At 37.0% G+C, this 18,093-nt stretch overlaps 2 protein-coding genes across 3 annotated transcripts in view; one reads left to right on the top strand and one right to left on the bottom strand.

The window, feature by feature from the left end:
• The window catches only part of CT83 (cancer/testis antigen 83), a 16,506-nt gene extending 11,117 nt beyond the window's left edge, over nucleotides 1-5,389 (top strand). Inside the window, exon 3 of the transcript XR_005985592.1 lies at nucleotides 5,121-5,389. The gene's annotated coding sequence lies outside the window, so the exon portion shown is untranslated. The remainder of the gene's footprint in view (nucleotides 1-5,120) is intronic.
• The window catches only part of SLC6A14 (solute carrier family 6 member 14), a 26,033-nt gene extending 7,940 nt beyond the window's left edge, over nucleotides 1-18,093 (bottom strand). Inside the window, exons 1-8 of one of the 2 annotated variants that reach the window (XM_041740222.1) lie at nucleotides 17,487-18,093; nucleotides 16,283-16,448; nucleotides 12,928-13,059; nucleotides 11,439-11,600; nucleotides 9,972-10,110; nucleotides 8,713-8,845; nucleotides 6,638-6,778; nucleotides 1,311-1,539 (exon numbers count right to left, since the gene is read on the bottom strand). In XM_041740222.1, coding sequence (XP_041596156.1) covers nucleotides 1,311-1,539; nucleotides 6,638-6,778; nucleotides 8,713-8,845; nucleotides 9,972-10,110; nucleotides 11,439-11,600; nucleotides 12,928-13,059; nucleotides 16,283-16,448; nucleotides 17,487-17,534 — 1,150 coding nt within the window. In that variant the 5' untranslated portion in view covers nucleotides 17,535-18,093. The remainder of the gene's footprint in view (nucleotides 1-1,310; nucleotides 1,540-6,637; nucleotides 6,779-8,712; nucleotides 8,846-9,971; nucleotides 10,111-11,438; nucleotides 11,601-12,927; nucleotides 13,060-16,282; nucleotides 16,449-17,486) is intronic. The other variant, XM_041740221.1, reaches the window with a different exon arrangement.

The raw sequence follows: 18,093 nt of genomic DNA, 5'->3' as shown, positions 1-18,093 counted from the left end.
TGATGTATATTATTGTTGGAGGTGCTTTAAATTTTTTCAATTATATTATATGATACTTAGTTGCCTTAAGTATTTTAGGTTTCTCCCGAGTCCTAGAAGACTGACCTAGGATTCAGCAGAATTAGCTTCTGACCTAGGCTCTGTCACTTCCTAATGATTTTATCTATCTACTATAAGACATAAAATTTCTCTGCATCAGTCCACTTCTCTGGAAATGAGAAGCTAGATTATCTATGAGGTCTCTTCTAGTCCTAACATTCTATTCTCCTGCATTGGTTTCTCCATCAAATGATACTGGCCATAAATAAATTTTTTTATTTTTTTTATTTTTATAATAATAAATTTATTTTTTATTGGTGTTCAATTTGCTAACATACAGAATAACACCCAGTGCTCATCCCGTCAAGTGCCCCCCCTCAGTACCCGTCACCCATTCACCCCCACCCCCCTGCCCTCCTCCCTTTCCACCACCCCTAGTTCGTTTCCCAGAGTATTTTTTTTTCCAGAGTATTTTTTAAATATTATTTATTTATTTATTCATGAGAGACACACAGAGAGAGGCAGAGACACAGGCAGAGAGAGAAGCAGGCTCCATGCACAGAGCCCAACGCAGGACTCGATCCCAGCACTCTAGGATCACACCCCGGGCCGAAGGCAGGCTCTAATCCACTGAGCCACCCAGGCGTCCCCATAAATAAAAATTTAATGAGGAATTCCTACCACTAAGAATCCTGGAATTCTTTTCCTAAGATTCTTAGTCAGATAACTAAGCATCCTTAGCTAAAGAAAGTTAGGAAGTTCATTAAATAGATTCCTTTAAAGCTGGACATAGCTGGATACTCAAAGTTACTTGGGTTTCTATCGATATGACACTGATGTGTTTTAAAAATTCAGACCCAATACTGCACTTGTACATGGAGGAATACACAGCCACACTCCCACACATATATACTCTTATATAGTCATTCATATGAATACATGCATGTATATATGTATATATACACACATAAATGAAGATAATATGTGTAAAGGCACCCATGTACAGTAGGCAGTTCATATGAAGGACTATGTAAAATTCAGACAATTATCTTCTTAAACAATTGTTCCCTAATATAGTCCTGTTTTCTCAGACAATCTAAGAATTATTACATGATTAAAGCAAACAAATTATATAAGATGAAATGAGAAAGAAAATGCAACACCCTAAACCTTGCTTGAGTGCTTTAAGTAAATTGCTACAAAATGTATTAGTGTTTCTTAAAAGAGCTATACTGAATTAATCAAAGTTATTAACGTAGAGCATCACATACCTGATTTTACGACTTGAGAGACTTCCTTTCCAGATATGTGAGCCATGTGTCCCAGTATAGAAAAAATAGCAAATCCAGCAAACACACTAGTGAGGCAGTTTGTCAAACAAACTACAATAGCATCTGAGAAGCAGTTGTTATTGAACTTATTGTAAGATGATAGAGCAACTAAGCCACCCCAAGCCACTGAAAGGGAGTAAAATATTTGAGTGGCAGCATCCTTCCAAACCTATAAGAGAAGATAATTCAATTTATAAAAAGACACACTTTAAATTTTTTACTTCTATAAAATACTTCATATATACTAATGAATTAATATGAATAATAATGAAATAAACACCAAACCCACTACTCAGCTTAAAAAATGAAATGTTGTCAGTCTTTGGAAGCCATCCAATGCCCCTTTGTCATCATATCACCCTTCAACCTCCAGTGGTAACTGTTATCCTGACTTATGTGTTTCTCATTTCCTTGTTTTTCTTTATATTTTTACCATAAAAATATGTAAACCCAAACAGTATGGTATTTAGCTTTTCATGTTATTGAGTTTATAGAAAAGCTTTCCTGATGGATGTAAGCCTATGCAACATGCCTTTTTTCATTCAGTATTGTATGAGATTTATCCACGATCAATTTGAACCACATTACATTTCAACTTTATGTTGAAAATGAAAAAATATGGGCAAATTCATATGGTTTAGTTAAATATCTGTAGTTTTGAACATTTTTTTCACTGCCGTTTGCCCCACTATGTATACCACAGGTCATCCTTTATCCTGCTGAGGGACATTCAGGCTGTTCAATATTCTGCTATTAAAAATGATGTAGCTGTAAGTATTCCTGTGCATGTCTCCTCATACCTAGTTGAGGAACTGCAATGTCAAAGAGTATATGATGCGTCTTCCCTTTTACTAAATATTGCCATATTATTTTAGCACCTACTCTCACCAGCTAAGTGTGAGAGCTCCCATTCCTTCACATGCTTGCCAATATTGGTCAGAATTTTTAATATGGTCATATCTGGTGGCTGTCGAATGAGAGTTTTCATTACCCTAATTACTTACAAGGTTTAGTTTGTTTTTATGTGTTTATATTCCATAGGGTTTTTTTTCCCTGTGAAATTCCTATTCATGCCTTTTGCCAATTTATTGTTTGGGTTATTTGTCTTCTTTGATCTCTAGCAATTCTTATGTAATTTGGATTCTAATCCTTTGTCTATTATATATGATAACTTTCCTCCCAATTTGTGGTTAACTCTTTTCACCTCTTAACATCATGACCTTTGATGAGCCAAAGGTTTTATTGTTGTTTTAATGTAACTAAAGGTGTCCATCTTCACTTTCATGTATTGTCCTTGATTTCTCTTACTTAAAGAGAAGTCTTAGCCAAAGGTCATAAAGATACTGTCCTACATTTTCTTCAAAAGGATTTAAAGCTTTGCTCATATTGTTTTCAATTAACCTAAAAATTGATACAGTATATATTAAATTGGAAATCCCAATTCATTTTCTTTTCTAGAGTATCATTTGTCTAAAGATGATTTATATTATCAATTATATCAATTGGATGTCAATTATATCAATTAGATAGTCCATCCTTTCCCCCATTGATCTGCATTGCCACCTCTGCCATATATCAAGTTCCAAATGTTCATGAATCTATTTCTGAGACTACTGTTCCACTGGTCTGTAAGTCTATACCTATGCTAACACCACTTTATTTTAATTCCTATAGCATTATAATATTGTTTCATATCTAGTAGGACAGGTCTTCCTTCTTCAAAAACACCTTTTTTTTTTTTGCCTTTTTCTCTTATACGTAAATTTTACAATCAGTTCTCAAGATCTAAGAAAAACTGCTGTCAATCTGATTAAAATTTTATTGACTCTGCATACCAATTTGGGGAGGATAGATACATATCCATTCTTAACAAGGATAGTAGTAGGCAATTTTTGAAGAATGATGATATATTTAGACATCCCTTAGTTGGTTTAGAGCCCCGCATAGCTGGCCTCCACTCTTTAAGCAGCCTCCCACTCACTGCATCCAATCTTACCCCTTTACTAGTGTCCCTTTTATAATTTGCCTCTCCTATATCTTTGCTAAAGGACAATAATCTTAGAAACTAATCTAATCTATGGAAATTCATGTTAACAGTGAAATTCTGTAGATAAAGCATTACCCAAAGTAACCTAATTGTGTAGATTTCAAGGAATAAGACTGGCAAAGATTTGGGCAAAAGTGTTGTTTTCGTTTTGTTTTGTTTTAGTCCATCTAAAAACAGGACTGCTCAGTGAAAGGCAGGCAATATAAAATGGTGACAAAGAGCTCTAGCTCTGGAGTCAAAGAAAATGAAGTTTATATCCAATACCTCTTATTCTCCTTGCCTTCAATTTATTTAACATTTTTAAGCCTGTTTATTCATCTGTAAAATGGAGAGGATGAAGAAAATGATGATGATGATAACTATTATTATTACAAGTGTACTCGGAATGATGTGAGAATTGAATAAGATAGCATATGTAAAGCAATTAGGATGCTCAATGGTAGCTATTGCTGTTATTGTGGAAAATAATCATAAAATGATAGTTTCTTTTATGGAAATTAAAAACTGTAATTTTCCCCTTGAAAGGTATGTAATCTATTTCCAATTTAAATCGAAATAAAAGTTGTTAGGGAATAAAATTTGCTAGATCTTCAGAATACAGCTTGATGTTAGATTATTATTATATTATAATTGCTTTATAATGGCAGGCAGCCAAAAGAAAGCAAAATGGATGGATGAGATAGGCATAGATAGATAACGGTTATTTCACTTATTGTAACAAAATCATTAGAAATAAAATGCTCTTATTTTTTAGGCAGCTGTACATATTAAGAGATGAACAACATGCTTATGTTGATCTCTCAGCTGCTTTTACTTGATACATTTTTGTATGCATATGTGAATTAGGGGGAGCTGGAAATTGGTGTGGCAGGTCTGGTTTCTATAAAAATGCTACTGCATACTATGATGTGTATCTAGGTTGCAAGTAAAGTGAAGCAAAATTCCAAATGTAGTTATAATATCCATATCTATCAACTCATAGCTATATACAAAATTATTAATTTAGGGATTAAGAAATCTTCATTCAAGATGCACAAACTGGCTGTGTAAACTTAACTAAATTTGAATCTTTCTGGGTTTCAGTTTCACCATTGTAAAATGAAGGAGTTAGTACGATAATCACTGAAGACTGGAAGACTCTTCTAGCTATAAATTTGTATGGTCCTCTGCTCTCCTACAGATTGCAACAAAGTTCAGATACCCAAAGAAAAGGAAAAAATATATATTTATGATCCCATACTCAGGATATGGATTGTGAGAGATAAAAAAAAATCTAAGAAAAAATTCTCATTACCAGCAAACCCAAAGAAGGGTGGGGGTACTGTTTCTACCACATTGAAGAGGAGGAAGGATTAAATTGTATGTTTCATAAAGAGCTTTAGGTTTAGGTCTGATATTTTAAAGATAATAGAGACATTGAAACAGACAAATATAAAATAATCATATAAAATTTTCAGGAACTGTAAAGCTCAGGTGATCTCAGGCTTGTAAAAGTCAAAGAATATTAAAGGGGCTTTTCAACTGTGCTCAAAGTTAAGCTTAAAGAAAATGGAGGATCTACTTCTTAGAGAAAATGTTGCATCTCTAATAGTATAGTATAACATGACAGCAATAATTGAAATCAGTGTGCTCATATTCATTTAACAATTTACCATTTTGAAAGCGCATTAATTAATATTTCATCTTGCTTAACAACCTGACAGAGAGAAGATGATGAATCCCAACTTCCATTTTATTTGTTTCTGATTCATCATCGAAAATGGTCTTCGAGTTGGGAAGATATTAACAAACAAGGTTAAAAGATGTGAGGCCCAACATAAGTGAAGAAATAAGCAAATGGCCTGTGGACACATCAAACTATATTAATTTCCAAGACTAAAATAATAAAATTTCATAGTTCTGAAATAATTTAAGGCTGTTCTAGTTAATTCCTGAGTGAAAATTATTTGGGTACAGGAAACTAAAGGCCAGACACTGACATCTCAATTTTCAGAAAAGGTAAAGGATGGATATCCATGACAAAAAAAACTGATAAATTTGACTTGCTTACCAGAGAAATTCTACAACAAATAATTAAATGTGCAGATTGTGGGGTGCCTGGATGGCTCAGTGGGTTAATCATCCAACTCTTGATTTCAGCTCGTGTCATGATCTCAGGGTCGTGATAGCGAGCCTGCACCAAGCTCCACACTCAGTGTAGAGTCTGTTTGAGATTCTCCCTCTCCCTCTCCCTCTGTCCCTCCCCCTGCTTGCACTCTCTCTAAATAAATAAATAAAATCTTCTTATAAATATATCCATATTGTAAGTATTTAGAAAATAACAAATTGCTGGAAATTAGCATGAGTTCCTCAAAGAACACCACAGCAAATAAACTAATAACTATTTTGGATAGCACTGCTAATATGGAAGATAATAGTAACATAGTGTTTCTTGACTTCAACGTAAGACTTGGGGTTTTAGCTGGCCAGAAGCTTGATGTGTGCCAAAAATGTGACGTGTTTACTGAAAAAGTGAAACCATTCATAAGCTATGTGAATAGACGCATCCTATATACAGTCCACTTACTGTTAATGCTCTCTGCGATCAAAAATGCAAAAAATTTTATGTATCCATGATACACACAGCCATTATCTAGTGATAGACTGAAAAGAAGGTTACCCAATTCATATTCATGGCACACATTTATGTTTACAAGTAACAGTTTTGTTAATGGAATGCTTCATTCATTTCAAATTTGTGGTTTAACTTCATAATCCATTAGGTACACTTTGATCTTAATTTGGGGATATTAACTTTTGAAGCAATTAAAATGTGTATTAGATCATTAGACTTTCACCTATAATCTTGAAATCTATGAGTTTATCCTAGAAGTCTTACTGTTCTACTCATCAACTTGCAGGTAGGTATCCAAACATGACAAGTTCTTTTTCAGATTAATAGGCCCCAAATCCTTTTGGTCAAATAGAATCAGTTGTATGAATAAGATGACTTTTAAAATTTTTCTGCTAAAATGACCATCTCACTTCCAATAGGAAAGCACTAGTGTCATGTTAAATGGCTACATTAGACTTCCCAGTGAACAGAAACACTAACAAACTTAACAGCGTATTCTTTTACAAGCCACTACATTATGATACTCTTACCTGCAACCAAAGATTTTCAGTGTTTGCTTTTATGGTTTACCTCCTCAGATAATCTAAAATCCAAATGAAGTCTTACCTCTGCTTCCCTAAGTTTTGTAAAATTTGACTGTGCTCCAATATAGTATGAAATGCCTTTTGATGCACCCTCCAGAGTTGCACCTCGGATTAGCAGGATGAGTAGGACAACATAGGGGAAAATAGCTGTAAAATATACCACCTAACAAGAAAAACAACCAGAGGTTGATAAGTTAAATTTTTAAGTCATGTTACATAATTGTATATGAACAAAATTGTTAGGCAGTTGACACTAGTAAAAGTATTAACGATTTCATACATTTTTAATAAATCTGGTGATACCAATACCAAAATTGGCATAATTTTCTCTTTCTTTTCCCACTCTGAGATGATCCATTTTCAAAATGTATGTATGTACACTGTGTACATACACTATGTATGAAGCACTATTTCCTGGGTTCACATTGTAAATACACAATACATCAGCAGTGGTAACTGGGAATCAAGGTAGAGTACCTTCCTAAATATGTCTTTATAGATGTCTGAGGGGACAGATATCACTTCTTAGTGAATTACTGCATTGAGGTGGGAAGGGAATGATTTTATAACTGAAATAACTGAAATAGTATATATTGTCCCCAAGGAGAAGGAAAATAATCTCCTAGTAGACATCCAAATCCCATGAAAGCTGATTAAAGTGAATACCCAACACTTGATATTATTATCCTTAGAGCTACCATTAAGTGAGTTTGATAGCACACATACATGTGCACGGCTTGTATCCTGGATAACACATAGTTCCAGATGAGCAGATTGCTTTTGAGGCTGGCTTTTCATTAATGTGGATGATTTCTTTGATCCATAGATGTCCTATGTTTGATAATATGCCCAAGGAGACAATTTAAAGTCATCCAGAGACCAATAAAAATTAATTGCCTAGACAAATGGCCTTTAATGGATTATTTCAATATTGATGTCGAAAAGGAACTACAGGTTTCAAAAATGTGCAATTGAAACATTATTTTGGAAAGTTTTCACTGGCTTTGCAATATTCACAGTATTTTTGTGATCTAACAGAGGGTCTCATTATAGTTTAGCATTAACAATGTGCTAGATATTATACCAGGAATACAAAGATAGTATCCACAGTTACCCCTGTCTTCTGTATATAAAGAGGTTTCAGTCTAGTAGTCATACATAAACATTCACTTTTCTGAGTACTGTACAACTGTTCACGAAGAAAATTCCACGTTGTTCCCTGAAATGCCATGACGTTCTTGGGAAAGTTTTAAAAATAAAACAATAAAGGGAGAAAATACAGTGTTTTTCAGAAGAGGACTCTTCACTTAAAAAAGAGGGTTCTGAGTCAATTTTGGCAAGCTTTAAGAAAACGACTGCATATTTGATTTTTTCCCTCTCCCACAAAAGGAATCCTGACACTGTCCCTATATAACTAGGATCTAGAGTTTCTAAACCAGACATTCCAATATACAATTCCATTCAAGATGCTTCTTTATATAATAGGACAGACCATTTTAAACACACACTCAAGCTTCAGAATGCTATATAAGCTAGCAGGGTCCAGTTTGAGTACAGTTGATCCTTGAACAACACAGGTTTGAACTGCATGGGTCCACTTAGATGAGGATTTTTTCAATAAATTCAAATACTATAAATGTGTTCTCCTATGATTTTCTTAATAACATTTTCTTTTCTCCGGCTTACTTTATTATAAGAATACAGCATATAGTACATATACTAAAATAGGTGTTAATTGACTTTACATGATCAGTAAGGCTTCTAAGGGAACAGCATGCTGTTAGTAGTTGTGAGGGAATCAAGTTATAGCTGGATTTTCAACTGCAAGGAGGGAGTTGGCACCCCTCACCCCCACATTGTTCAAGGGTCAGCTGAAATTGCACAACCCTAGTACTAGTTTTTGCTTGTTTTGTTTTATTTGTACCAATAGCAGCAATCTTATGTATTTTCCTACAGCCAGGCTGCCTACTTAGAAAGCTTTTCACACATTTGAATATTCCCATTATAGAAAAAACATGCATTTGATTATGCTTGACACTGAACTGCAATGAAATTGGAAAAGAGCTACATCACTATCTAATGTGTTTTCCAAATTACCTTGCCAGAAGACTTGATTCCTTTAAATAGCGCTGCTCCAACTATGAGCCAAGCCAGAAGAAGACAAAGTGCTAAATACCACACAATTACTCCAGTCTCATCCATTCCACTTGACCGCTGGAGCGCCACTTTACTGAAAACATACAAGTCTTTTTATGAACACAGAATCACTTGTCTTAACACATTGAATTTTGTAATATCTACAGCCAGGGAGATGTTCGTGAGTATTCCATAATATTAATGCATCAATGTCATATGAGCTATAGTACAGAGGGCAAAAATAGTTCAATGAAAAACTAGGCTCTGAACTTTAGGGTTAACTGTAGCCAATCCAAAGTTCCAAACCCTAGAATAAAAGATCTACTAATTCTTTTAGCTATGATTTGCCTCCTAGTATTTCAAAGCTTCTTTATGTAAAACAAAAATTAACCTTACATCAGATTATTTCTTTTATTTGTTACAGTATTTTTCTCAAGGTAAAATGATGAAGAACACATCTAAAATTAAATTATTCATCATACTTGTAGTTAGCATCAAACCTAAATGGTCCCAATTTTTAGACCTTTTTCAAAGGCTTTCTATAAAAATCAATGATTTCTATTTAGGACCTGCATGGATCTAGGGTTTTTATTCTTAGTTTGATGTTTGGGAACATTTTAAGTTCCAAATTTTTAAAGGGTCACACAGAGCATTAACGCGTAGATGTAGAAGAGCTCATTACAGCAAGAGTCAAGGCAGTTTGGTAAGGGTAAAATGTAGGTATAAGTAAGGAAAATAAAGTGTAATCAGTTAAAGTTAATACAAGTAAATATAACCCCAAATATCTATTTTTATCATATAATGATAATCATAAGCAAAATGGATAATGAAGAATGGCAGCCTTAAATAGCACCAAATATTACTCACTACCCAACAGTTTACTATTAGAATTTGCTGAGTATAGTCTAAAATTTGAGATTCTTTTTCTTCAAAGAAATGCCCTAAATTATACATGACAAGCACTGAACAAATCATCACCAACAGTATTGTGCTCATTTAACAAACAATTTATAAATGGCAATTTGTTGACTATGAGCTGATCCTGCAGGTTACTACCACTCACATAGGTAGGTAAGCATTTGAGTCATGTGAAGTATAATTGGCTCTGATTCCCCTTTTTTCCTACTTATACAAGGCAAGGAACAAGCTGATCAATATTTTATTGTTAGTTCCAAAAACTTAAATAACATCTGTTTAAATAGATTATCTAGCATACTTACTTCCAATATTGTTCACTGGGAAGTTGCCCTGGCTGATAAGCTTCACTTCCATTGATGCAGGTTAAACTGTTGTTGTATACCCAGCTTCTATTGACTCGGATGATCTCCCCCGTAATTGTACTGACATTACAATGAGTAACTAAAAATTATATATAAAAAAAAAGAATACACACACAGAAACGTACTTAGTTTTAGAAGAGTATTTTCCTGAAAAAAAAAGGTGTTTTTTTTTAAAGATTCATTTACTTATTTTAGACACAGAGCACATGAATGGAGAGGCGAAGGGAAAGAGAGAATCCTGAAGCAGACTCCCCACTGAATGTGGAGACCTATGTAGGGTTGGATCCCAGGACCCTAAGATCATGACCCGAGCTGAAACCAAGAGCCGGCTGCTCAACCAACTGCATCACCCAGGCACCCCCTCCTGAAAAAAAGTTTTCATGGTAAAATAATTAAACCATTTAGATTGTTACTTGGTGAGGGCAGAGGAGAAGTCTTAGAAATAGAACAAGCCATGCACATTCAGCATCTTAAATCCTCTCTACTAGTAAACTAAGGGTGAGTAAACATCATCCCTTTTAAACTGGGATTACGTGTATAGTAATAACCACTATAAAGTAACAATAATTTTGATTGTGATTTAGTGCTCTAAAAAATTTTTGGTATGTGGATTTATTTAACTTATATAGACAAATGACACCTTTAAGTTGCTAAGAAGCATTAAAGCTTTATTACTTTATTCTCCAATATACATAGGCAATCCCTGCAGTAATGGTCTACAATATCAATTTGACATGATCCCAAAGACCAGCAACTTATGATGTGGATGACTTTCACTGGCTCCTGAAATACCACAGTCCTGTCAGTCCTGTCATGGATAGTGCTGGTCTCTACCACTTTCCCACTTTCTTCCTTCTCTCTTAGCTACTCCTAAGGATGGTTTGGCTTTACTGGCAGCCCTCAAAAATTAACATATTGCACTAATCACTTTTCAAAGTTATCCATGCTTTATCCTGCTTTCATCAATAACCTGTGGCTCACTGTAAGATTTTATTTTTTTTAATTTTTATTTATTTATGATAGTCACACAGAGAGAGAGAGAAGCAGAGACACAGGCAGAGGGAGAAGCAGGCTCCATGCACCGGGAGCCCGACGTGGGATTCGATCCCGGGTCTCCAGGATCACGCCCTGGGCCAAAGGCAGGCGCTAAACCGCTGCGCCACCCAGGGATCCCTAAGATTTTATTTTTGAATAATCTCTTAACACCCGACGTGGGGCTCGAACTCACAACCCTGAGATCAAGGGTAGCATGCTCTACTGACTGAGCCAGATGGGCATCTCATTCTTGGTTTACTTTAAATTGCCCCTATATTGGTGAGAAAATCATGTAACTTTTTAAGCTTATGAGAAAGGATGAACGAATCATGCTCTGTTCACAATATCTTTTAAGAAAATAAGCAAAGTTACCTATAGGTGACCTGCTACAGTTCTGATCCGCCCAAGATGAACAATTTTTCCACGGCAGTTCACTTTGGAAAGAAGCAAACATGTAATAAAGACTGTAGGCAATTATGACATTGTAATAGATCGTCACAAAAATGGATATCAGGACCATCGTAATTCCCACACCTGGAAAAAGAGAACAGTTGAAATCAAAAACAAAAAAGTGCAATTTCTTTTCCTAATTCATAAAAAAAAAAAAAGCTGCATCTCAATTTCCACAGAATCTATTTTAAAACGAGAAGGCAGGTTCAAACAACACTGTCTATCTTTTCTTGTTTTTTGTTTTGTTTTGTTTTGTTTTTTGTTTTTTTTTTTTTTTTTTTTTTTGTTTTATGTAGGGGGAGAGGAGAGGAAGTACTACTGTCTAAACAGCTTTTTTTTCAATTTTAAAATTATTTTGGTGACTTTCTGAAACCATTTCCTTTTAGTTAATTAGAAAATGATACTAAGATCAAGGGCAGAGGACCTGTATTGATCTGTCAAGTTCACATAAGGAATCACCCATGGCTATTTCTCTCTTATTATGTCTGAAAGTCCTTGTCAGAGTGAGTCCTGTTCTTGAAAACAAACAAACACTATTCAAAACTCGTATCCTATTGATCCTCTGACCAGTACTTGCATCTTCATCTATAAGCCAATATTTTGACAAGTAGCAGATAAAGGCTCTGAATTAATATACAGGATTTCTACAAGTGCATGTAAAGAAAATTCAATAGTTCAGTAACAATCTGAATTTAAACTGCCAAAGTTTCTTGAACTTGTAATATCAAAATGTAGTTTAGCATACCGAATACAACTCGTATGCTCAAGACTGGCTTTTGAGGTGGCTTCCTTAATATTCCCGCACAATGTTCTATTCACCTCACTACAAATTTATTTTTGATGCTGCATTGAGGCTTTTACAAATAGTTTGCAGCAGCTAGCATATAGCAAAATGATATCTTACCTTCAGACAGGAAGTCTGTTTGATGTTTAATAATAATCAAGGCACTTTGAAAAGCTTTGCCAATGTCCTATTCTATTAGTCATACCCAAGAAAACAAAGTGACCTGCCCTTCAACTTTGCTGAATGAGGCATTGTAAAAGATATGCAAAGGCAAGAAGACAAAAGACTGCATATGAAGTAGAAAAAAGCCAGAGCCATGCAGGTAATGCACAACAGGACTATAACTATGCGCCAAGGGATTTTAAAAGCTGAGTGTAGGAAAATAATGACATCCTGACAACCCCCTCTAGTATCCTCCAGAACCCCATCCAGATCTTCAGCCCCAGAGAAACAGAAATACAAATTAACATTTGGTCTTTCAATTTTACAGTAGCAAAAATTCAGAGAAACAATGTATGTTTCTTTGCCTTTATCATGTCCAAATATGAAACACTTTCCTGCTACATAGTGGGAACAGCTCTATACACAGACCAATAGGCATGGAAAGAAATACATTTTAATACCAACCTTGAAACAATGGAAGAATCCTCCAAATTGAAACTGGACTTAAGCTAGCAAATTGTCCCAGTGAACACTCTAGGAAGAACAGAGGCAAACCAGCCAGGGCCAGCATGATCGCATAAGGTATCAAGAAGGCGCCTAGAAAATGCAAAATAGAAGCAAAGCACTATTATGTCCCAAACCTCTGATGGCCCTTCGATAACCAGTGTAACATTGTGAAAGCCTTCTGATAGAGTGGAGTCAGAGCACTGGGTTCAGGCCCCAGATTTATTACTTTCTGTGAGAAAGTAATTGATTCTCTAAACCTTGGCTTCGTCTGTGAAATGGGATTCTAGTATTACCTAAAGAGGTTGCTATGATTATTAAAAACAATAGCCTATAAAAGAGCCATCCTGAGGACATGAATGATCACAGGCTTTGGAGCCAGATACACCTAGATTTATATCCTGACTCCACCATTTGCTAGTTATGCGACCTGGGGCAATCTACCTAACCTCCAGACCTTGGGTTCCTCATAAATGGGGAGAGTGATACCAATTCATCAGTCTGTGCTAAGGGTTCAATTATAGAGCCTATGTGAAAACCCTTGGCAAAATGGCAGGCATGCAGTCTATGTCCAAAGTTAGTTTCCCTCCTTTCTCCTTTCCAAATAAGCAGTCTATTTTTTGTAAGACTTCCAGTGTAAATGCTAAATGTGGTTCAGAGTGGAAGCTATTGCAGCTGAGTGGACTATTCTCCAAATGGTCATAAGGGTCTTTCCTCAATGTCTGTAAGAATTTTTTTGGTTTTGTTAAGAGATTCTGAAGTTTTGAGATACATTCAAAGTTAACTTTCCGGGATGCCTGGGTGGCTCAGTGGGTTCGGTGTCTGACTCTCGATTTCGGCTCAGGTCATAATCTCAGGGTCATGGGAACTGCTACGGCTCCACTGCTGGCACAGGGCTGGGTTGAGATTTTCTCTCTCCCTCTCCCTCTGCCCCTCCCCCCACTGTTTGTGCATGCACGTGCACACACACACCCTATCAAAAAAAAAGTTAACTCTCTATTTTATAAGGTAGGACTAATTCTCCTGCATTTAGATTATCCAGATCCTTTTTTAAATTTTTTTTGACCTTCATTATTTCACTTTTTTCTGCCCACTTTTGGGACATAATTGCTCATTCGAACTTTTGCCAGGTTGTAGGTAGAAGCACGACAGAATATTAAACTTATTGATCAAGTACGTAGCAGTCTTAACAAAGTTTAACAGGAAAACGTGGGGATCAGTGGATAAAAAAATGGGCTTTTGGATTCTGTACATTTCACTGGCCCACACTGCACTATTTTTCTCACGTATTTTCCATACTATGATATTGTAACATCATACCTGGGAATTACATTTTTCCCAACCCTCAAAATATATTCCATTAAAAATAATGACACAATAAAATACTTGTTATGTACACGTCACTAGGTACTAGAACATAGAGACAATATGTTTTTATAGATGTTGCAATGTACATACCTTCATTACTATGACTAATTGAAGTTTTAGTCTTACCATGATAAATACGAAGAAAAGTAATATAGACTCTCTCTGTCTAAATACAACAAGGTAAATCTTACTAGCCCATTACAAATAGGGTGGGATGGGTTGTTGTTGCTTTTTTTTTTTTTCAAAAAAATATGATTTTCCTTAGTGGTATACTTAGCTTTTTACCCATTATATTATTTTTTATTGATAACAATCATAATTGGTAAATTGCTAACATAATACACTGGTCAAAAACTGTTGATACTGCTATCTCAGACCCTATGGTTATATGATACTTCTTCATAAACTAGTAAAAAGAATCCTAGATAAAAATGATTCCAAATTTTAGCAACAGTTTTGCAAACCTGACCATATTTAAAAATCTGATCAATTAACACTTGACAAATCTGAATTTCATGTTCTTCTCCTACGCTTGGACAGAGGAAAAAAAAACAATCAAAAGAGCGTAGGCTATTCATTACCTAAATGATACAATCTTTAAAAACTAAGAATTAATGTGATATATTAATTTTTAGAGGAAATCGTGAGAGAGATGATAGCATATAAAGAATAATAGCATTTAGTGTGTGGGGGGGGGTACGTTTAAAATTCTCTATTAAACCTAGTTTAATATAGTTCCTGGAAATTTATGGCCACCCCTGGGCCACTATATGATGGCAAGTCACAGGGAATCTCTGAAACTGTGGTTTTTCTGAACCTGAACACAAGACGCTGGAAAGGAGTCTGAATGCTCTTCGCTACACTAGACCTCAGGAATGAGACACCCAAAGGACTGTAATTCCTAACTCATTTTCCAGTTCAAACTTAGACAAAATCCCTGACTAAACGATATAGGCTCCAGAGAGGGGAATTATTGCCACCAACACTTAAAGTGTTTGATAAACAGAGCTTCTCTCTTAAGTCTCTAAAGGCCAATATGAATGTTCTAATGCAACCAATTAACAAGGACTATAAGATTGAAACATCACCACACAAAATCCTATTATACCAAGAAAAATAATTATAGTGGCACAGTTTCACTGGTTCCCAATTATGAAATCTAAGGGCATGTCACCTCTACACTTCTAATAGAACCTGTAATTACAAGTAAATAAAATATGGTGTAAGTGAAAAGTTGTTTCAACACTACTAGGGAATTGTGCAATTCATTTTGTTTCCTTTTGTATGTCACCTCAGAGTTAATTTTTTTCTCCTTGTTCTAATGAGTCTTCCTTAATGATCTCTGAAGCATAAACAGTATCATTTTGCAGAAATTAAACACCTAGTCTTGAACTAAAGTCTATTGCATTCTAGAAGGATCCTCCGTATGGTCAATTCAATTAGGAATACGTCTAACTGAATATTGCAGCTTAAAATACTAGACCTTTACTTTTTAATCAACTCCTTCCAAACTTGTATTTCCACAATATAATACCTTATGCTACTTAAGCAATGTATTTGGGCTTCATATTAGAATGAGAATCCCCTGCCTTTTGCTTTGATTTCAGTCTTAAATGAGGCCCAACATAACTTGAGTCTGAACAGATTATCATGGCAGCATGTATATAAAAGAGAAATTGGAAGATTATATTGCATCTTAAATCAAAAACTCAGAAGTGCTAAAAGGACAACTTTTATCAAGTTTATACCTGAGGATTTTGTGAGGCCAGCTTCTTAACTTGAGCTAGCAACTCATAGTCTAATGATGGATGCAATATGCTTGCTTCCCATTCCCCTACTAACCCAAACTGGCATATACCTCTGCTTAGTTCTTAAAATAGCCTCAGAGGCCATAGAGCACACCATTTAAAATGAAAGAGGAAAGAAGTTGAGGGGGAGAGGGCAATACCTCCACCATTGTTGTAGGTCAAATAGGGGAATCTCCACACATTCCCCAATCCCACTGCATATCCAACCATAGATAGAAGATAATCCGATTTTTTGGACCAGTTACCACGGTCCTGATTCTCATCATTTTCACCAACATGGAAATTCTCAGATGAAGCTGTCACTTTCTGGAGAAGAGAAAATATCAAGAGTTTGTCTTTCTACTATTAAAAATCCACAGAAGCATAATTTCACACGTGTGTGTGTGTGTGTCTGTGTGTGTGTGTGTGTGTGTGTGTGTGTGTGTGTTACAGAGAGAGAGGTGGGGGGAGAAAATGAACCCTGAAAGCTGTAGCCAAGGAAAAGGCTTTCCAAGGGTTGAGGAGATTTCTGCTAGTGGCTGCTTCCACTTTACAACATTTACCCCTTAAAATGGGGGGAAAACACCCGAACACCTCTTTAGATGGATATGTTTGCTACTTCTTTGGGTGAGATCATCCAAATTTTGCTAGAAAAGTTACATGTGGTACCCAGCATGAAAGGGAAATGAGGGCAGACAAGTAAGGCTTCAAATACTAGTCTTAAAGAAGACTGGAATGAAATCAACGTTCTTGAGATTGCAGGAGATCTTTGAAAAGAAGGATACAACATAGCTTCTACTAAAACAAAGAATTTACAGACTCCTTTTGCTATCCGCTGATAGTTTGGGATGTTCGGAGTTAAGGGAAGTTTGACTTCACTCCCAATCTTGGAGAATAAAATCGGGGCTTCGCTGGAAGCCACAGAATAATACTCCTAGACAAATTCTCCTGTCCCACCAGGTGGAGCAGCTCTTTCTGCACCTCAGAGGGAAGGGGTTCTCTCCCAACCTGTTAGCTGCTCTGGGCTATGGAGGGTTCCAGGTCAGATCAGGACACTGCACTTTCTCATTTCTCTCCATATGGACACAGTCTGGTCAGGGACAAAAAAAAAAAAAGCCCCAGAATTTTGTGGGCATACCCAAGGCAGAGGTTGAGGTGACCCTAAGTCTTCTGGCTACCCAGGAAGAGCTGTTGTCTTTTTCTTCTACTCTTGGGGACATCTCAGGCACACTGAAGGTAGTTGAAGAGGAATGTGGAGAACAAGGAGCAGCCAGCAGAAGGCAAAGCCTGAGACTGCCTCCCCCGAAGTTTACCCTTCCCAGGCGCCCCCCTCCGCCACGCCTCCCACCGTTTCCAGACCCCTACCTCCTTCCCTCTGCACTTGAAGAAGCTCGGGCACTTCAACTTGTCCATGGTTGACTCACTCCCTCAGTTCGCTCCGCCTCGTCTCGAAGTCTGGCCGAGCTCGCCCGGCGGCAGGTGCACACTCCCCCGTTGCTACCTGCCTGAGTGAGCCACCTTGCCCAGGGGTGGGACCATTTATGGAGGGAGCTCTCCCCTCCCCCTTCAGGGCGCCCTGTCGTGTCAATTACCGGAAGGGACTAAAGTGAGGCTCTGGTTTTCCCCCGGGGAAGCTGGCATGTAGCAATCCCCGGCCCCGGCCCCGGCCCCGGCCCCGGCCGAGGGCTGGGCTGGCGCGAGCCGAGCAGCCCGAGCGAGGGGACTGACAGCCCTGACTCAGAGCCTGGAGGTGCCTTCGCAACCTCGCCTCGGTCCGGCTTCCCGGCTTCCCCCTGACGTCCTCTCTTACTCTGGTCTCTGTCCTGACGCCAAGTGCTGATCTCCACCGGCGCGGGGGGCGGGGGGTGAAGGGCACGGTCTGTGGGGCCCGCCCCGTTCCCCAAGTTTCTTCTGAACAGACCCCGTCGTCCCGGGCCCCGGGGTTTCGCCGAGTTTTGCCCCACTAGTCAGC

Source organism: Vulpes lagopus, chromosome X (assembly GCF_018345385.1).
Source record: "Vulpes lagopus strain Blue_001 chromosome X, ASM1834538v1, whole genome shotgun sequence".
In the NCBI taxonomy this organism is placed as follows: domain Eukaryota; kingdom Metazoa; phylum Chordata; class Mammalia; order Carnivora; family Canidae; genus Vulpes; species Vulpes lagopus.
This window is presented reverse-complemented; position numbering and strand designations above follow the sequence as displayed.